The 20,045-nt window shown below is 34.3% G+C and overlaps 4 protein-coding genes across 6 annotated transcripts; 2 read left to right on the top strand and 2 right to left on the bottom strand.

The window, feature by feature from the left end:
- Positions 1-895: 895 nt before the first annotated feature.
- On the bottom strand, positions 896-2,624 carry LOC110624028 (putative serine/threonine-protein kinase-like protein CCR3). Of its 2 annotated transcripts, none has more exons than XM_021769080.2 (2): positions 2,485-2,624; positions 896-2,401 (listed from the first exon to the last, which is right to left on the bottom strand). In XM_021769080.2, the coding sequence occupies exons 1-2, from the start codon at positions 2,566-2,568 to the stop codon at positions 962-964; spliced, it is 1,524 nt and encodes a 507-aa protein (XP_021624772.1). In that variant the 5' UTR covers positions 2,569-2,624; the 3' UTR covers positions 896-961. The 2 variants fall into 2 exon arrangements, with proteins under 2 accessions (XP_021624772.1, XP_021624773.1); XM_021769081.2 differs by having other exon boundaries at positions 2,491-2,624.
- A 184-nt stretch (positions 2,625-2,808) lies between these two features.
- LOC110624030 (putative serine/threonine-protein kinase-like protein CCR3) lies at positions 2,809-5,643 on the top strand. Its single transcript, XM_021769082.2, has 2 exons — positions 2,809-3,521; positions 3,610-5,643. Exons 1-2 carry the CDS (start codon positions 3,432-3,434, stop codon positions 5,011-5,013), a joined length of 1,494 nt encoding a protein of 497 aa, XP_021624774.1. The 5' UTR covers positions 2,809-3,431; the 3' UTR covers positions 5,014-5,643.
- Positions 5,644-6,008: 365 nt separating this feature from the next.
- On the top strand, positions 6,009-12,652 carry LOC110624025 (NF-X1-type zinc finger protein NFXL2). Its single transcript, XM_021769076.2, has 13 exons — positions 6,009-7,224; positions 7,455-7,568; positions 7,643-7,698; positions 7,903-7,969; positions 8,667-8,759; positions 9,535-9,620; positions 9,723-9,885; positions 9,974-10,147; positions 10,446-10,636; positions 11,316-11,397; positions 11,559-11,765; positions 11,969-12,058; positions 12,143-12,652. The coding sequence occupies exons 1-13, from the start codon at positions 6,055-6,057 to the stop codon at positions 12,299-12,301; spliced, it is 2,652 nt and encodes an 883-aa protein (XP_021624768.1). The 5' UTR covers positions 6,009-6,054; the 3' UTR covers positions 12,302-12,652.
- Positions 12,653-16,587: 3,935 nt separating this feature from the next.
- Positions 16,588-19,442, bottom strand: LOC110624026 (putative serine/threonine-protein kinase-like protein CCR3). Of its 2 annotated transcripts, XM_021769078.2 has the most exons (2): positions 19,224-19,442; positions 16,588-18,890 (listed from the first exon to the last, which is right to left on the bottom strand). In XM_021769078.2, the coding sequence occupies exons 1-2, from the start codon at positions 19,263-19,265 to the stop codon at positions 16,827-16,829; spliced, it is 2,106 nt and encodes a 701-aa protein (XP_021624770.1). In that variant the 5' UTR covers positions 19,266-19,442; the 3' UTR covers positions 16,588-16,826. The 2 variants fall into 2 exon arrangements, with proteins under 2 accessions (XP_021624770.1, XP_021624769.1); XM_021769077.2 differs by having other exon boundaries at positions 16,588-19,442.
- Positions 19,443-20,045: the final 603 nt, after the last annotated feature.

The following is a 20,045-nucleotide window of genomic DNA, read 5'->3' as shown; positions in this document are numbered from 1 at the left end:
CAATCTTATTGGCTAAATCAAAATTGGACGATAAATCATCTAAAAATTTTGGAGAGATCATTTTATTTTGTTTATAACAGTAAAATATATTTATATTATAGTTATTGTGAAATCATCTAATATTCATCTAACATCGTTAATATATTAAATTTTATTACTTAAAAAATTGACATATTTAAATAATATTGTGATAAAATATATGATTCTACTCCTTCACTGTCGCTATAGTTTCTGGCATTCACCGCGGCTGGAATTTAATAAATTTTATTTTACTAAAAATATAATTTTTTAAATAGAATTTATTATTACATATTAATAATATATGATAATAAGTATTAAAATTTTTTATTTTTTTTGTTGAAATTGAGTTTGATGGTATATGGATTTATATTTAATTACTTTTTTTTTTTTACTTTTTTTAGGTGGAATGAATTTATATGAAAAAAAATATTATTTTATAAAATAATATCATAGAATAATAATATAAAAATTTTAATATTGGCAGAACGGCCTAGTTATTATAATTATTGGGTTGATCCAAAATTTCTGAAATGAGTAAATGCACCGCGTATAAGGCTATTAAACAGCATTAATAGAATAAAGATAGAAAGAAAAATGCACAAAGGAAAACGGAAAACAAAAAATATATAGTAAGACACAAAAATGATAAATATGGTACTCATATATTTTGATTTTTGTTTGCAAATTAGAAAGTATGTTAAAATATTTTATAGTATAAGCGGGTTTTTTTTTTTTTTTTGAAATGGAATAAGAGAGTAGAATTTGATTTTTTTTTTTAAATAGAATCGAGAGAGAGTAGAATTTAAAATTTTTTATATTTATTTAGATACACTTATCGTCATATTACATATGTAATATGACGAATACGGTGTAAGCGGTTTTTTTAAAATAAAATAAAATAAAATAAATTATAATAATCCATATATATATATATACGTTATTATACATTGGAGTTTGGCTCTATCTCCTCTGACCCACCATGCAACTGTTCTGTACCTGCCCTGTGTCTATGATCCTTTGTATGATCGTCACACAGAGATGAAGCTTGCTCCAAATTGGCAACAATGTTAGTTATATTTGGCCTGTTATTCCCTTGTAAATTTACACAATGGAGTGCAGTATATGCCACCAACTCCACTGCTTCTGCTTCTTTATCAAACTCTGGTCGGCTGATTCTCTGGTCCAACACCTTGGCCAATTCATTGGCCAAGATTTTAGGTACTGCAAAATCCGCTATGTTAGTTATTGCACCTCCATTGTCTTCATCCTTGAACATAGCTGTCTTGCCTGTCAAAAGTTCTAGCAATATTACACCAAGACTGTAAACATCACTTTTTGCAGTTAATACATTTGTACTGTAGAACTCAGGATCTATGTATCCAACTGTCCCTTCTGCCTTCTTTGGTTTGTAATTACTTACAGATTCAGGATCCAACACTGACATTCCAAAATCACAAACTCTTGCTGCCCAGTTCGCGTCAAGCAAGATGTTAGAAGAGTTGATATTTCTATGAATTATTGGTGGGACTGCATAATTGTGAAGATACTCAATTCCTCTAGCAGCATCCAATGCAATCTTGAACCTCATTTTCCATGAATTTATTTTTGCACTATTTCTCTGATGTAAATGGTCATGTAGAGATCCATTCTTTAAATACTCATAAACTAAAATCATCTCTTTCTCTTCTTCACAGTATCCAACAAGTCTAATCAAATGCTTATGATGAAGCCTTGACAAGAATGTTATTTCACTTTCAAAAAAAGTGTCTTCCTCCTGAAACTCATAACCTGTGTCCCGTCTCTTGACAGCTACTTCACTACCATCTGGCAGTTTCCCTATAAAAACAACATAAGAATTCCCTTCGCCAATCTTGTTCTGCAGTGAGAAATCGTTGGTTGCTGCAGCGAGCTGAGCCAGAGTAAATTCCTCGGCTCTGTTCAGTCTCCTTACAAGTGGTTTTGGCCCTTTTTGTGCAGTATCTCCAGAAATTCTCGAAAATAATAAACCCAAGGCAAAGATTATAGGCCAAACCGACAATTTGATGGAACTATCAGCATGCTTGAATAAAAAAGCATATGATATTGCTGCAAAAATGCATTGAAAAAAAGCACAAGCTAATCCAATAATGTCAGGAAATGTCCCAAAAGGCTTGGAATTTGGATATGGGTAATAAAACCAAGGCATCAACCCTCTCCTCATCCAAGTAACTCTTTCTTTTCGACCCTTAAGAAGAAGATCAACAATGGAAATGATCAAGACTGTGAAAGAAATTAACATGCTAAGTAGTGCGTACTGGGGCTTATGCACTGAGGATAACTGATCAAAAGCAGCAGATGGAAGCTCTAAGATGAAGTTGACGATGAGGAAGATCCTTTCCACCTGTTGCAGAACATAAAAAATCAATGTCAAAATCTTGCAAGATCATCTGATTAAAACATGGTGTTTTAATTCCAGTCTTTAACCTTAACCTTCTGATCGAAGCGATCTGCCTTCTCACTTGCGCTGTCATCATCTTGTTTAACATCTATGTGAAGAGATTGAGCCATAGTCTCTCCACCCAGAAGAATCAAAACTCAAAACCAGAATTAATTTTTATCTCACACTTTAGTTATAAAAGGAGAATTGAAAGATGGTTGAACAAGCCGTGCTTTTAACAAAAAGTAGATTAGTCAACAGGATTAGCATTCACACCTGGGTCAACACAATGTAGAGTTAGAAAATACAAGTATTATTTTATTAAATTATCTATGTAAAATTCAAAGGAAACAGTTGCAAGCTCCCAAAATACTTGAAGAAACTTCCATTGCCATGTTCAAAGAATCACACACAAATTATATGCTATGATTTGTGTGATTATGTAAAGGAACAGTATCCTCGATCTAAAGTAAAGTCCACATTTTGAAGGTATTTTGATCCTTAACATTTCTCTCCTGTCTTGCTCTTTCATTCTCTCAAATAGATGGTGACAAGATCATCAAACTGGCCATTCACTTGACTGTCCATGTTGATCAGGAAAGGTTTCAATTTATTGTACTTCACTTTTATACTAGAGTTATAATTTTTCTAGCTATAGCATTTCAATTTCATTTTCAATTTTAATGCATGGAATGCATACCATTTCTACTTGGATTAGAAGCAGATTTCAACTTATTTTAACTTTACTAATGTCAATGGAAGCCTATTTTCTATCAGTTGGATCATCCTATCAATTTTGTATTGATGGTTAGGTTGATCCTTGGAACTCTGAATTGAACTGTTCTGTGAAGTTTTTAAATAATATAAGCAGAACTTACATTTCCCAAGTCTACACCTACTTTGGCCTTCATTGTTTATATTATATGCTCGTTCTTTATGAAAAGTCTCAGATAAAGATTAATACCCTTTTGGGTTTTTGTTCTTCTGTGAGATCATGGCTGAATCCGTCAGCATAGATGTTGAAGAAAGTGAGAATCACCCACTGCAGGGTACTGGTGTGGCAGATGGCTTCTTCAATCAGAAGGTCAGAAGTATGTTATTAATACATAAATACGATGTTGCAAGATATTCATTTAGTCTTCTAACCACTAAATTATCCTCTTCTGAAACAGGTTATTAATCTGGAACGCTTTGTTCTTGTCATGAATTTCATCTTAGAGCTTCCAGCAGCTGTTTTTGATCAGTTATCCTCTGAGCATAAGCCCAGATATGCTCTACTTAGTATGATAATGTCTTTCATAATGTTATTCATTTCAATTTTTGATCTTGTCTACAAAGGTCGAAAAGGAAGAGTTGCTTGGAGGATCAGGGGAAAAATGCCATGGTTTTATTATCCATATCCCAATCCCAAGCCTTTTGGGACATTTCCTGATATTATTGGATTAGCTTGTTCCATCTTTCAATGTATTTTCACATCAATAACTTATAGCTTTTTGTCTCGAGGTGCTAGTAATCCTATCAATATAAATGTTTGGCCTGTAACTTTTGCCTTTGGTCTGTTATGTGCTAGATTCTCAGGAAATCCTCCGGAAAAAATGCTTACCTCACTTGAAAGGAGACTACAAGAGTTTAGTCTGGCTGAGCTTGCTGCTGCCACCAATAGTTTCTCACCTGAGAACAGGATTGGTCCATTGAGCTTTCGCATTTTTGTTTATAGAGGGGAATTAGCAGATGGTCATCAAGTGACAATTAAGAGAGCGAAAGCGGACACAGGCCAATGGAGGAAGGAGTTTCAGAAGGAATTTGAATCTGAACTGACATTATTGTCAAGGCTTCATCACAAGAACTTGGTTAGGCTTGTTGGGTATTGTGAAGATGGGGATGAGATACTTTTAGTTCATGAGTATATGAAGAATGGATCTTTATATAAACATTTGCATGATGAAAACAATATTGAAAAGAACAGTAGTATGATCAATTCATGGACAATGAGGATCAAGATTGCATTAGATGCTGCTAGAGGAATTGAATATCTTCACAACTATGCAAGCCCACCGATAATTCACAGAGATGTCAAGTCTTCTAACATCTTGCTTGATGAGAATTGGACATCAAGAGTTTCTGCTTTTGTATTTTCATTAATGTGTCATGAACCCGAAAGCGAATGCATGCCAATGGAGATAGTAGGGACACCTGGGTATATTGATCCCGAGTACTATGATCTAACTGTGTTAACGACGAAGAGTGATGTATATTCTCTTGGTGTGGTGTTATTAGAACTTTTGACAGGCAAAACAGCTACATTTTGGGATGTCAATGAAGGCAATGGCACATCATTAGTGCATTTTGCAAAGCATAAAATGAAGTCCGAAAAGTTGCCTAAGTTATTGGACTCTAGGGTGAATCCTCCAAGGCCTTTTGAAGTAGAGGCAGTGGAGCTATTAGCAGATACTGCTCTTGCTTGTGTGGCTTTGCAAGGAAAAGATAGACCGAATATAACTGACATTGTTGCTAATTTGGAGCGAGCTTCGACTCTCATTGAGGCGCGAGCTTGGTCTCTCTCTGGCAGTAGTTAGGAGCAGTATTCAACACATGGAGGCTTTGCCAATGGCCAGTAATGGGTTTGGTTATGCAAAGAACACGAAATTGTACATACAACTGAAATCTTATAGCTCGAAAAAAGTAAAATTCTATAAGCAACTTCTCCTTATAACATACAGCCACATGACTGGTCTGCTTCTTCTATGAAGAATGAATGAATGACCATCCAAAATCAGAAACTCTTGCTGTCAAATTCTCCTCGAGCAAGATGTTAGAAGGCCTAATATCTCCATGAATTATTCGTGGGACTGCGCGATTGTGAAGATGTTGAGTTCCTCTAGCAGCATCTAATGCAATCTTGATCCTCATTTTCCAGGAGTTGATCACACTACTACCCATCGTGAAGCTATAAGCTATTGATGTAAAAGCACAGTTCCAGCTAATTAAAATATATGAAAGCAACTTCTCTTGATCTCCTTCTTCACCATGCTAATAATCCTCACCATCAAACTACCATCACACAAAGACAAAGCCTGCTCCAAATTAGCAACTACCTGATTCATAGTTGGCTTCAGTATCTGCCAGAATCTTCACTGCTTCTGCTTCACTTTGCTCTGGGGGATTAACCTTGGGATCCAAGATCTCAAGCAATTCACCTGCTACAGTTTTAGCCACTATAAGACGCATGTAACATGAAATTTATTTTATTATTAAAATAAACATAATTATTAACTTATTATATGTAATAAAAATAAATTAAATAATACAAGTCTTGTAATTTTTATTTTTAAACGTAAAAATTGTGATTCTTTATAAAAGTATTTTTCGTATTTTATGCCATTAATGAAAATAAAGAAATATGTTTTTTTTAATAAAAAAAATATATGGAAAAGCAAAGAAGCAATTATGCCAATAGTATTTATTTCTTAACCACAATTCTTATTTTTATATATTTAAAATATTTGAATAAATATAATGAAATTAATGATGATATTTATCTCACGTGCAACGAACGTGACTCCACCACCTTCCCTAAAAATCCCAGCCTAGTCACCTCACTCCTGAAAATCCCAAAAATGTCCTCTGCTAATTACCAACACCATTTCTCGGATTCCGATTCCGGTTCCGGTTCCGATCCCGATCAATCTAACCCAGAATCACACCACGGCCACCGCCACTGCCACACGGACTTCTCGAACTCCATATTCAAATCCTATTTCGAGCACACCACCAACCAATCACCATCATCCACCTCACCACCAACTCCTCACGACCTCTCCAAAATCCAATCTTTTCTCAACTCTTCCTCCTCCGGTGCACTTTCATGCCTCATTTGCCTCGAGCGGATCAAACCCTCAGATCCCACCTGGTCATGCACTTCCCTCTGTTATGACGTTTTCCACCTCCTCTGCATCCAATCCTGGGCCCGGCAGGCCTCTGATCTATCCGCCTACCGTGCCGCCACGCGCCTCCCCATCTCCCCTGATAAAGCGGCGGAAACCTCCACCTGGAACTGTCCCAAATGCAGATCAGTGTATACGAAATCTCAAATTCCTAAAACTTACTTCTGCTTCTGTGGTAAGGTCGAGAATCCTCCAAATGATAACCCCTGGATTTTGCCTCATTCATGCGGTGAAGTGTGCGACCGTCCATTGAAGAACAGCTGCGGCCATTATTGCTTGTTGCTGTGCCACCCTGGGCCTTGCGCTTCCTGCCCGAAGCTGGTGAAAGCCAAGTGCTTTTGTGGGAAAATTGAAGACGCTAAGCGCTGCGGATTCAAATTGTTTTCATGTAACAATTTATGTGGCAAATTATTGGATTGCGGGACTCATAAGTGCAAAGAGAGGTGCCACGACGGAGATTGTCCTCCGTGTCAGGCTCGCGGCTTATATGGATGCTACTGTGGAAGGAAGAAAGAGGAGAAAAAGTGCTGTGAGAGGGGATTTCAATGTGAGAATCCGTGTGAGAGACTGTTGGGGTGTGGGAAGCATGTGTGTGAAAGAGGGTGTCATTCAGGAGAGTGTGGACAGTGTCCTCTTCAGGGGAAGAGGACTTGTCCATGTGGGAAGAATGTGTATGAAGGAATGGCTTGTGATGTTGCTGTGCCGCTTTGCGGAGGTACATGTGATAAGATGTTGAGTTGCGGTTTACACAGGTGCCATGAAAGATGTCATAGAGGAGGGTGCATTGAAACTTGTAGACTTGTGGTTATGAAATCATGCCGGTGCGGGGGCTTGAAGAAAGAGGTAAATAACCAGTTTAGGCACTTGTTAATGATTGCATTGCTAAATTTTATCAATTTACAATGTGGGATTCTGTTTATCATTGGCAAATTGCAATGGAGATACCCTCGCGAATCGCGATGTGTCAAGGACTGATTGTTATTTTATAACCATTATCATTTGTTCCTCTTTTTTTGGTTACTTATCAAACTTGTGTAAGTTCAATTGGGAAGGTTTAACTGAATTTAGATTAGGTTCCTTGCTATCAAGATTTGACCTGTGAGAGAAAGTGTCAAAGAGTGAGAGATTGTGGACGTCATGCCTGTAAACGACGCTGCTGTGATGGGGACTGTCCACCATGTGGAGAGGTTTGTCTCACACAGCCTACTTTCGTGTGCTTTTTTATTGGTTATGCGGCTTATATAAATGTTTGAAATTTCAGATTTGTGGTAAGAGGCTTCGATGCAAGAATCACAAATGCCCAGCCCCATGCCATCGGTATGTTTGCTTGCACTAGCTAATCATGTAAGGTTAAGTTAGAGTTCACTGGGTTTAGAAATTAGAATGCTGATGATTAGTCGCAGCCTCATAGGATCCATAAGAGGCAATTTATTATTTAGCTAATGAGAAGTTGTGAATTATGAATAATATTTCATTTCTAAATTGTGCAATATCTTGATATAGCTGATTTTGTTGTTGTAGAGGTGCATGTGCTCCTTGCCCTTTAATGGTTACAATCTCATGTGCTTGTGGTGAGACACACTTTGAGGTAATTGTTTGCTTGTGAATCTCTTGTTCGTTTCTAAATACGAGCTTGCTATAGATAATGACATAGAACCAATTGAAGGGAACAACAGGGATGAAACAAATTCTCAATGAGAGCCAAGGATGGAGAAAGAGATCTCAAATTTAATAGTTGTTAACAATGGCATTATAATAAACTCCCTGTAATAAAATATCTAGAAGGTATAGGCGTTTATAATATTGCTAGGAATCCCAAAATAAGAAATTGCTAATCAAATACTAGTTAAGAATGCTAAACCAATAAATCAAACTTTCTAAATAAAATAAATACTATTTTCTAATAGAATTTTCTAAATAATGGAAATAAAATAGACTTCATATTTTTGCAGTGAAAATTTAAATTAATGTAATTGCTAAAGTGAATTCCAGGATTGCATCAGATTGTCTAAAAGTATAATTTGCAGCTTTCTGAATCAGTATGAAGTATACAGGTCTAGCTCTTTAAGCCTTAATGGGACCTTCTTCTGCAACCAGCTCCTTCATATTTTCGATTTTAGTGTATCAGATTTGAGTGTTTGTAAAACTGTGCTGACACCCAACCTAAGAGACTTAATAGGCAATATTTGTTTATATAATCAGCTTTTTCCCTTGGACTTCATCTATTGTTTGCGTATTGGCTGGTAATAGTTTATTTAATCACTATTTGACATGGATTTCTGTAGGTTCCATGTGGTACTGAAATGAATCAAAAGCCTCCTAGATGTCGCAAATTGTGTGGTATACCTCCTTTATGTAGGCACGGATCATACAAGAAGGTATTATTGTAGCTGTAGTTCCTACTTGGTCTCCTATATATGTATCATATATGTTTCCAACTGAAGTTTTTCTAATGTTCCTGTTTTGTTCAAATCATACATCAGAGTACATGTTAATCTGTTCTCTAGCATTTCAAATATACATATTAATATATACATCACGTCTATAAAGCTTGCTCCTAGACCTTTGGGTTTCCGGCATGCTCAAAGTACACACCCCAATTATATAAACTAGGAGTGCACTTGGGTTGTACCAAACTTTTTTGACATTCTCTTAAGTTTTATCATGTCTCTGCATCCACATTGCAGAATGTAGTCACTGAAGTTCAGTTATTGGTTTTACAGTAATGATTTAATGATTTCATCCCTTTTTAGTTATCAGTTCATTCAACTGATTTCAAGTCCTTTACTGTTCTGCATGCATGCTGCTCATATTTAAAGAAGACTTTTAGGCATCCCTAACAGATCTGAACAGAAAGGGGAGAAAATTCTAGAAGAAAGGAGAAGAGATTTAGAGAGAGAAGGGGGAGAGAGAATTTAGGAGGGAAAGGTAGTTAACTTTATTGATTTTCAATGCCTTGAATAGGCCTTTTCCAGGTGTTTATATACAAGGATCAGTAAAATAACTGGTCCCGCTACTTTTACAGCTAAGCCAACTACTTATTCTTATATCTAGTTCTTCTATACGTAACAAAGACATCTTGTTATCATTTCATGATATCTATCATGTTTTTCTGAATAGGATTTTAAGTAATTTTGCTTGTGTTTTATCCAGCCACACAGATGTCATTATGGAGCATGCCCTTCCTGCCAGTTGCTTTGTGAAGAAGAATATCCATGTGGCCATACATGCAAATTGAGGTTTCCAGTAATTTTAAATTAGTGATCTTTTTTTTTTCAGGAGGCAAAATAACTCCAGTTGTCATTTTGTTTGTGAAACTCTTTTTCTGTTTAATGGTTCAGATGTCATGGTCCAAGACCACCGCCTAATCCTGAATTCACATTGAAACCAAAGAAAAAGAAGCCAAATCATCAGATTGAATGTACTCCTGGATCACCCTGCCCTCCTTGCCCAGAACTTGTTTGGAGGTCTTGCATTGGCCAGCACCTTGGAGCAGAGAGGATGGTGGGTGTCATTATTCATTAGCTATTTGTTTTTCTCATTGGAAGCTTTATCAATATTTAGTTTCACTTTTGGTTGCTTCTTGGTTCAGATTGTCTGCTCAAGCAAAGCGCTGTTTTCTTGTGATAATTTGTGTGGGAATCCTCTGCCTTGTGGCAATCACTATTGTACAAAAACTTGTCATGCTTTGATAAGCCAATCCCAAAAATCACTGGCTCAGTGCATTGGTGAGCCTTGTGAGGAGTGCCATCTTCCTTGTGACAAGGTATTAAACATTAAGCTGTTTTCATGCAGTTCTATTTTTTATTCTTTTGTTATGGTCATAGTCTTTCTCACTTGTCACTTGTTTTTTTTCTTAAATGTTAAAAATTAAGCTGTTTTCATGCAGTTCTATTCTTTCTTTTTATGATCATTGTCTTTCTCAATTTTTTTATACTAGTTAGGGTATGCCTAAAACAATTTATCATGGTAAATATTTCTTGTTTTACCTGAGATAGTTCATTAACCATCATTATTTGGTGTTGAAATTTGTTAGTTTATATTTTTTTTGAATATTCGTGCAGGAGAGGAAGCCCACTTGCCTGCATCACTGTCCTCTTTCATGTCATCCTGGGGAGTGCCCCCCTTGCAAAGTGCTTGTGAAACGAGCTTGTCACTGTGGTTCTATGGTCCATGTTTTTGAGTGCATATACTACAACAGCTTGTCTGAAAAGGAGCAAATGTCTGTCCGTTCATGTGGTGGATCCTGTCATAGGTAATATATCAATGATTACCTGCACATTTTGCTCACATGAACAACTTGTATATGATTCTGATTGGCATAGTTATTTTTGTCCTTGTATGATACATGAGATTTTATTTTGGGATAATGACACTATTGGTTCACATGAGCAGTAGCACTAATTGATATGACTGCATTAGCAATGATATAATGGATGATATATGTGTTTTTGTTGCTTTATTTCTTCAATGGCATTGGCTCCAATCTCTGAAATTCTTCATTTGTTTAATAATCTCTTTCATCTCCATTCCATCTTAATGATGCGAAAGTTAGTGGACTGCAAAATTATAAGGTAGCTGCTGGATGCTATAGACTATTTATATGAGTCCCATTTTGATGTTATTGTTCAACCAGTCTACCATAGAGTGATCTGAATTTTTTATGTCTTGCTGTTTTCTATTATATTTACCTGGCAACTGTGATAACATTGAATCTCTAGTTCATACCCATTTTTAATTTTATTTTTGTTTTTAGGTGGGACCTGGAACTTTAACCTATCTGTGTAATTTGTTTGAATAACTGAGGTCCTGGATAGTGGATGCTTTAGATTAATTTATTTGCAATTAAATTTGTGCATTAGCTTTAATTTAAATGTCTTACAAGAATGAATTACTTTTGAATCTTCAGAATTGACATAATGTTAGTAATGCAGGAAGCTGCCCAATTGTACACATTTGTGCCCAGAGATCTGTCATCCTGGTCAATGCCCGTCACCTGACAAATGCAGCAAAAAGGTAATGATTTCGAGAAGCTCATCATGAAAGTTTTATGAAGATGGTTTACTTATATTGTTATGAATTGCTGTTCTTTTCCTGTTTGATGCATAATAATCCATTAACGTCTTGCCGCCTGTTATTTATCAACTTCATTTTCATGTCAACTATTCCTTTACAAGGTTACTGTTCGTTGTCAATGTCAAACATTGAAAAAAGAGTGGCCGTGTCAAGATGTTCAAGCAGCCTATCACAATTCAGGTCGTGATCCCAAAGATATATCCAAAAATCACTTTGGAATTGGACTTCTTCCTTGTAATTCAGATTGCAAGAGTAAAGTAAAGGTTGTGGATCAGGAATTGCATTTGCGCAAATCCAAAGATTTGGAGGTACCCTTCAACTAGAATTATTCAATTTGTGATGGGTGATTCAATTTGCTCAGCACATAGTACTGGAAGGTTATATTGATAGCTTCCCAAGTACAACTGTAACTATTATTGATTGCCAGCTTAGGGAACGATGCTTTTAACAGCCTTCTTGTTGTCTGGCCTTTTGATTTGAAATCTGATACTACATTGTGATATTATTGAAGGAAAAGGAACCTGATACAGAGAAGAACACATCAAAGCGTAGAAAGCGACGTGAACGAGCGAAAGAAACAAAGCAGATTTCAAAATTTCAGGTATAATAAATTCAGCTGATATTAAGCAAGTAGTTCATGCAAGTCCTGTTGTTTCGTTTAATGATAACCGTGCTTTTGGCACAGAAACTTGTTGCCACCATGAAGTGGTTTCTTCTACTAGTCATCCTTGTGGTGATTCTGGTAGCAGCTTCATATTCTGGTTACAAGGGCCTCATGTGGCTCTCTGATTGGATGAATGAAGTAGAAGAACAAAGACTAAGAAGAAGTTACCCGCGAATCTAATCATTCTCAAGTTGTCACTTGAGTCTTCACAGAGTTCTACATGGTAAATTAAACATGGATACATAGGTACCCACCGCTTCGCTTTTACTCCCCTACCATCAAAATAATGTTATTCAACCAAATCTGTCATGTGGTGAGCATGAAAGAATGCAGAAAGTTTTTGAATTCTTTTGTTCGGTATTTTCAGAGTAGTCGCCCAGTATTCATGATTGTTTATATATATTTGATCAAGGCATGTATTTGAGAATCATGTCAACTTATTCTGAATATTGAAGGTGTTTGTGGTCATCATTGAAAGAACTAGAAAAGATGGTTTAAATGCTTTTAGCACAAGATTGTGCCTTCTTTTTCTTTTCTTTTCTTTTCTTTTTCAAGGTAAAAAAGGGGGAGTTGGGTGGAGACTAGAAAGTAGAAATTGGATTTACGAGATGAAAGATATATTTTTAGTTGTAGGATTGAGTCAGGTTAGGCTAGTATAAATTACATAAAGCACACCTGAAGTTGATTGAATTGATATGATCTTAAGAAATCTCTAGTAGGTTGATGAGCACTAGTCAGTCGAGAAAGAAACAATGGAGTTGAGGCCGGCCCCCAGACAAAATGAAGAAGGGCGTGGTGTTTGGTCTCTAGCATTTTTCCGGGAAAGTTAATGACTGCCCTTTTCAGTGTGATTTGGACGCCATAACAAACGCTAATGAAAACGCATCTGTCAGAGTCCACCCTCAACCTTCTCATATATGCACTTTTGCGTCCACAAGCGCGTGGCTGACTCAGTCTCCCAAATTAATTACTATTAGAAAATTTATTAGTTCAATTCATATCTCAAAATCACTCTATTATTAAAATGTCTTTATATTTTATAGTTAGTTAATTTATTTTAATTTTTAGATGAACTAAATAGTTCAATTCATATCTCAAAATCACACAAACGGCAGCAGAAAAAAGGGATGCACCCTAAAAACAAAAATAGATAAAAGGAGAGACCCTGCATTATTGAGAGAGAAAAGAGAGCGGAGGATTTTCAGTTTGATTTTAGTTCTTTTGATTCTGGTTCAATTTCAATTTGAAATCTGAAACTAAATTATTCCTGGAGTTAATTTTACCCCTTTTTGTACCTTCAATGAAAAACACCTTTAAGTTAGTGAATAAATCTCTTTCTCTTACATAAAAAACTTTGTGGAGAACCATTTCTAGACCCTCATTTCTAAATGAAGAAAAGGGATAAAATTTCTAGCTTTGATGACAAAAATGAAAGGATCCTATTCGTTTGAGGGACCAATAAAAACATTTTCCATAATTTTAGCCAAATATTTAAATTGTATTTGACTAAATCTAAATCATGCAATGTGGACTTTTCTTTAATTTTTTTTTAATAATTAATAATAGGTGGTATAATTAGTTTTAGTCAAAATTAATTTTAAAGAATGTTACTCTAATTTTATTAATATTTTTTAATCTACCATTGAAAAAGCGAGATAATTAAGAGAGAAAGAAGGGTATGATAAAATAGATTTTAGCAAATTATAGAATTTATAATTGTATTTGGTAGAGATAAGAATAAAATTGAAAAATTAATTGATACTCCTTAATTTTCTTAAAACAACATATAATCTTTTTATGGAACAAGTGAACGAAAGAGCATTAGATATTTAATTGTTTTTTTAAAATAGAAATTCAATAGATACTAATGAAATTTTCTATTATAGGCTGAAGTTCATATATCATATTGTTACAATTTATAAATTTAATTATTTGGTAATTTAATTTATTTAAAGCCGCATAATTTTATAAAATAATTTATTTTAAAAATAAAAAATCAGATTGAAATTAAACTAAATCACCCGTTCGAATGGGCCAATTTCGATCTGATTTTAATTTTGATTAGAACCGATTGACCGGTCCGGTTCAGTCATATACAACATAATCTTCGCTTATGCTTGGATGAAACTTCAATGGTATCTAATACAAGACAAAGATGGGTTCTGAATTTCAGTCAATGGCGTAGAGTTTGGGATTTTCTTGTGTGAAGTCCATCTTATAATCAGCCCACAGATTCTAAGAATTAGTTGAAAATATAGAAAAAGAACAAATAATAGAGGAGATGATGTTTAAGCATTGCATTGCATGTGGTATTATTTTCAAGAGAGGATAAATAGTAAACAAAATAATTTAATAAATAATTAAACTAAAATTATAATTTATTAAACATTTAACAACTTATAAATTAAATAATTCTATTTTTATTAATATTTTGCTAATATATTCTGGTTTGCAAATAGTTTAATTTTTTTATAAAATGATAAGAGGCAATTTTTTATTTTATAAAAGTTAAGAGTAAGTGGGATTGTTTTTAATTTTTTAATAAGCCATAAATTTTAATGATTTTTATAATTTAAAGTATTTAATAATTTATTATTTCAATTTAAGTATTTAAAGGATTAAATAGTCCTTGAATTATTTGAGGAAAGTGTTTTGCATTTTTGAAATTTTTATTACATTTTTTAAGTTTTATTTATTTATTTATTACACAATTTAATTTTATTTATATAATTCAAATAAATATTTTAATCTCCAAATTTATTGATTAACATTATGAAATTTTAAAATAAACTTGGTCATTCTCTTCTCTGTAATTAAATACGCTCTAATATTTTTTTATAATAATTAAAAAAATAATTAAATTACTTAAATTATAATAAAATACCCTTTAATTATATTATATTACCCTTTTATCTCCCTTAATAATTTAGATCTCAATATTAAGCTATCACTAAAAAGGTGAAATAACTAAAAAAGAAGATAAAGAATAAGATAGGTGTTTGAAAAACTAATTAGTTAGTTATTTAGATTTTTAAAAAATTTATTAATTAGTTTATTTTTATAGGAGTATTTTAAATTTTTTTATAATATTTAATGGTTAAAATTAATAAAAAAATTAATTAATAAATTTTTAAAATATTAAAAATATTTTAACACATCTTTCAAAATGAATGAACGAACTAATAAATTTTTTTTATATTATAAAAATTAAATAATAATTTGATTTTTTAATGTGGTTCTAAAAGAAACTTGTACTTGAAAGTCGCATGAAGTAGGTTTTGTAAGTCATTTATGTAAAGAATGAAGAGTCATTATATCCCTTTATTGAATTGTCTTTATTAAGAGACAATAAAGCTATATAAATGCCTACATACTTTTAAACCAAGCATCAACACAAGTGTGAACAAAGGGCAGGAGGCGGCGAAGGTAATGCTGGTGGTTCACCGCCCACCACCAATGACACCACCCTCCATGTCTTCCTCCAAGAAGTCACTAAATTTCACTAAATGCATAAATTACAAATATTAAATACAGTTATTTTTATTCATAAATATGAATAATAAAAATCGATCACGATTTAAATAGAATTAACGGAAATATTAATTCGATTTAAAAATTAAATCGAATTGAATAAATTAAAAATTAAAAATTAAAAATTTATAAATTTTAAATTAATTTCAAATAAAAATCGATTTCAACATATATTATGGATGAAGAAATACTAGCAACCATTATTTTTTAAATAGTTATTTTTATCATTTTTTATTGCCACGGTGGCAAGCAAGTGCAGCCCCAATGCAATTAATGTTATATAGCATAGCGGTCTTTTAATTTTTGAGGCACCGCATGATTGTCAACGCATGCGTTTCTGCTTTAAAATTCCATACTCTTAAAAACTTGAAAAGTCAAAAATGATGCAACTATTTCCAATCTTGGCCATACACGTGTCAATTACTTTAAGACGCTCAAACCAAATCCGTAGCCCCATTCTATTGACTGCTCTTTCCTAGAATTTTCAAAGTCAAATTAATATCAACATTATTATTTAGGAAAGTTCTTATGAAGCTACCTTTTGATTTATATATTTAATTAATTAAAATTCTAATGATTTTTTAAATAGGGTATGTTGTACAAAAATTCATGAATTTGCTTATATTTAAGAATTTTTTTTTAAAATAAATCATTTACAATAACAGCTATACAATTTTTATATACTTTTCAAAATGAGAATTTATAAAGAAAAAAATAAAATAAATTAATTTTTTAATTTCAAATAGGAGATAAACTAATCATTAAATTACATATTTATATATAAATTAATTTTATATGAGAAAATTTTATTTAATGCACCCAAAAAAGAAAGGTTGAGTAGTAATAAATACTATTAATCAATAATAATTTGTGCCAGTTCACATATATGCAAATAAAGGAAGCAAAAAGACTTCTTCAAGACTAAAAGCAACACATAAAGAACATTCCCAAAATCATTTAATCATTCTCATTGCTGTCAGTGTTCATAAAAATCCTACATTACAACAAAATGTTAGATGAAACAACTAATTCCTCTAAAATTCAGAGAAAGAGAGACAAGAAAGGGAGGTCCTAATCTTTACACCAATTCCAAAATTATATCAAATAAATTATCTAAAAAAATCAGAAGGAAAAAAAATATAGATTTTTTAAAGCCTTTTCTGGGCTGAATTTTTCATTCTGAAACAATTGAGATTGTACCACTGGAGATGCTTCCATGGCTACCATCACACAGAGACAAAGCTCTTTCCAAATTAGCAACAATGTCAGTCATAGTTGGCCTATCTTTCCCTTCCAAGTTCACACAATGAAGTGCAGTATATGCAACCAGCTCCACTGCCTCTGCTTCATTAAGCTCTGGGGGACCAACTCTCGGGTCCAGAACCTTAACTAATTCACTAGACATAATTCTAGGCACTGCAAAGTCCACTATACTTGTTGGTGCTCCATTTTCATCATCCTTGAATATAGCTCTCTTGCCTGTTAGAAGTTCTAATAATACAACACCAAGGCCATACACATCACTCTTTGCTGTTAATACATTTAGACCATAGTACTCTGGATCAATGTAGCCAACTGTTCCTGCTGCTTTCATTGGCCTGTAATCTCTTTCAGATTCAGGACCCATCAATGACAATCCAAAATCTGAAACTCTGGCTGTCCAATTCGTGTCGAGCAATATGTTAGATGACTTGATATCTCTGTGAATTATTGGTGGGACTGCATAATTGTGAAGATATTCAATCCCTCTAGCTGCATCTAATGCAATCTTGATCCTCATTTTCCAGGAATTGATCACACTGCTATTCTTTTGAATGTTGTTTTTGTCATGTAAATGGTCATATAAAGCTCCATTCTTCATGTAGTCATAGACTAAAAGCCTTTCATCCCCATCTTCACAATACCCAACAAGCCTAACCAGATGCTTGTGGTGAAGCCTTGACAAGAATGACAATTCAGATTCAAATGCACTCTCTTTCTCCTGGAACTTTTTTGTCTTTTGACCTGTTTCCCCTCTCTTGATCGCCACTTCACGACCATCAACTAATTTGCCTCTATAAACAACCCCAAAGCTCCCTGCACCAATCTTGTTCTCTAGTGAGAAATCATTTGTAGCAACAGCAAGCTCAGCTAGACTAAATTCTTCAGCCCTATCTGCGTGTTTCGACGAGGTTCCACTCCTCTGGCGCCTCATTGCCCTTGAGGTCTGGCGCCTAATCGTTGATGATCTCGAAATAAGACCACTATGGTTTGATGTAGTGCCTCCATTTGAACCAGCTCTAGTTATTGTGGGTTGAACTGAATTGTGCACTTTCTTTTTACCAAAACAAACTCCAGTCCACAAACAGTAAATAACAGTGCAAATACCTGCAAAAGCTCCTACTGAACCAACAATGGCAAAGGCCAACAACCCATTTTTCAATTTTTTGGATGGAGATGATGGAGGAGGCAACATCACAGGCGGTGGAGGTGAAGGCAGGAACGGTGGTGATGGTGGGATGGCAAATGAAACATTTAATTCTGGAGGGTAGCAAACCTTCCCTGAACCAAAACACAATTTATCAGAATCCGGATACAATCTACCTTCACAAGATTGCACACAAGGCCCTGGAAGAATTTGGTCTATGAATGGAAGAATCTGAACACCAGAGTTATTCACATTAGGCCATCCAGGTCCCCAACACATTATCGAAAAATTCCCTGTCGTCAATCCACAGATGAAATTAGACCCTGAAACAATCGACTCAAAGGAAATCCCCACAGTTTCATTGACAGAAAATAATCCTCCTCCTCCCCAACAAACCACCGATCCATTTCTTCTAAGTGCACAACTATAATTATCCCCAAGAGCCAATTGTGAGTACTCCAATGGGGAATTCAAACGAACATCTAACTGACGAAAGCTATTATCCCCTTTGCATACTAAGAACCCAGTTGAATTCACTCCACAAACATGGGAACCACCCGCTGCAATGCTAGCCATTGACATATTCCCAAATTCGGATTCTATTTTCCTCGCTATTGTGCTGTCTCCCCAACATCGAATCCTGCTACTATTCATCAAAATCCCACAAGAAAATCCATTCCCAGATGAAATTGACTGAAAGTGATCAACATCCGCCGGAGTTTGGTTGCTGATTCTTCCATCTCCTCTCCAGCATGAAACAGTACCGGTGCGAGAAGCATTCGCTGTGTCGTTTACAATCGCGCATATATGATTCCCACCAACCGCGAGATTCTGTAATAGAACAGTCCTGTTAAAGTAAACTCTTTTTGGGTTATTGAAACTCGAAGTATTACTTGAATTCAATGTGTTCCAACACAGGAAAGCGTATCCACCGGACCGCAGACCACAGAAGAAGTCCTGCCCGCCGGAAATGACAGAGAAAGATACGGCGGGTTCAACGTTTATAACCTGGCCACTTGTTCCATAGCATATAATACTTTGGGAGGACTTCGCCGCCACGATGCCACACACGGAAGCGGAGGTGACGGCGACAGTGGAACCGGAGCCCAAGGCATGTATGGTCAATGGTAAAGAGAAAAAGAAAGCAACAAATGTAACACTAACCACGGGAAAGACGATGTAAGGAGAAATGGGTAGTTTCATCATCTACGAGAGTGAGGGCGGACGGAGGGGGAAGCAGCAGCGATGGTGGTGGTGGGTTCCGGTTGGGTCTGCTTCATCCTAGAGAGAGAGAGACGGGACTTTCAGGTGTCAGTTTAGACTTTAGATTTTGGAGAGAGAAGCTATAGGTTGGTATGTTATAGTGAAAACTGTTAGAGAAGTGTTTGGGAGATTATATTTAAAATTAAAACTAAAATTGCCATTTGAGAAGCTGCAGATTTGTATAATTTAGTATTGATTTACAAGTGATTTGAATATTTATATAAATTAATTTTAAATTCTCACTATTTAAAATTTACCCAACAACTAGTAAGCCATCTCCAACCCTAATACATCCGTTTTTTACACTATTTTATTTAACATCAAAAAAAATATTTAACACCAAAAAAATATTTTATTTATATTCTTCTCTTTTTAATATTATATTATTTATTTTACTTTAATTTTATTAATATATTTCATTCAAAAAATTCATATAATTTTATATATTCATTTAAAATATTTATATATTTTATATTTTCATTTAATATTTAAATATTTAATTATTTTATAAATAAACAAATAAAAATATATTAATTATAAAAATATATTAATTAAATAATAATTATAAAAAATATTACTTAAACATTAATTATAAACATATATTAATTAAGGGTAAACTATAATTTAGTCCCTCTGGTTTAGTGAAATGTAACCTTTCGTCCCTCTGTTTTAAAAAACCTTCAATTTAGTCACTGTGATTTTTAAAAACTATGCCATTAGTCC

This window comes from Manihot esculenta, chromosome 10, assembly GCF_001659605.2.
Source record: "Manihot esculenta cultivar AM560-2 chromosome 10, M.esculenta_v8, whole genome shotgun sequence".
In the NCBI taxonomy this organism is placed as follows: domain Eukaryota; kingdom Viridiplantae; phylum Streptophyta; class Magnoliopsida; order Malpighiales; family Euphorbiaceae; genus Manihot; species Manihot esculenta.
Note: the sequence above shows the minus strand (reverse complement) of the source record. Positions and strands in the feature narration are given on the sequence as shown.

Bases quoted from the DNA above. Each gene is read 5' to 3' on its own strand.
- LOC110624028 (XM_021769080.2), bottom strand. From the start codon at position 2,568: ATGGCTCAATCTCTTCACATAGATGTTAAACAAGATGATGACAGCGCA. The intron at 2,402-2,484 runs GTTAAAGACTGG...GTTCTGCAACAG, and splicing joins GCTTCGATCAGAAGGTTAAG to GTGGAAAGGATCTTCCTCAT.
- LOC110624025 (XM_021769076.2), top strand. From the start codon at position 6,055: ATGTCCTCTGCTAATTACCAACACCATTTCTCGGATTCCGATTCCGGT. The intron at 7,970-8,666 runs GTAATTGTTTGC...GGATTTCTGTAG, and splicing joins GTGGTGAGACACACTTTGAG to GTTCCATGTGGTACTGAAAT. The intron at 10,148-10,445 runs GTATTAAACATT...ATATTCGTGCAG, and splicing joins GCCATCTTCCTTGTGACAAG to GAGAGGAAGCCCACTTGCCT.
- LOC110624030 (XM_021769082.2), top strand. From the start codon at position 3,432: ATGGCTGAATCCGTCAGCATAGATGTTGAAGAAAGTGAGAATCACCCA. The intron at 3,522-3,609 runs GTCAGAAGTATG...CTTCTGAAACAG, and splicing joins ATGGCTTCTTCAATCAGAAG to GTTATTAATCTGGAACGCTT.
- LOC110624026 (XM_021769077.2), bottom strand. From the start codon at position 19,265: ATGATGAAACTACCCATTTCTCCTTACATCGTCTTTCCCGTGGTTAGT.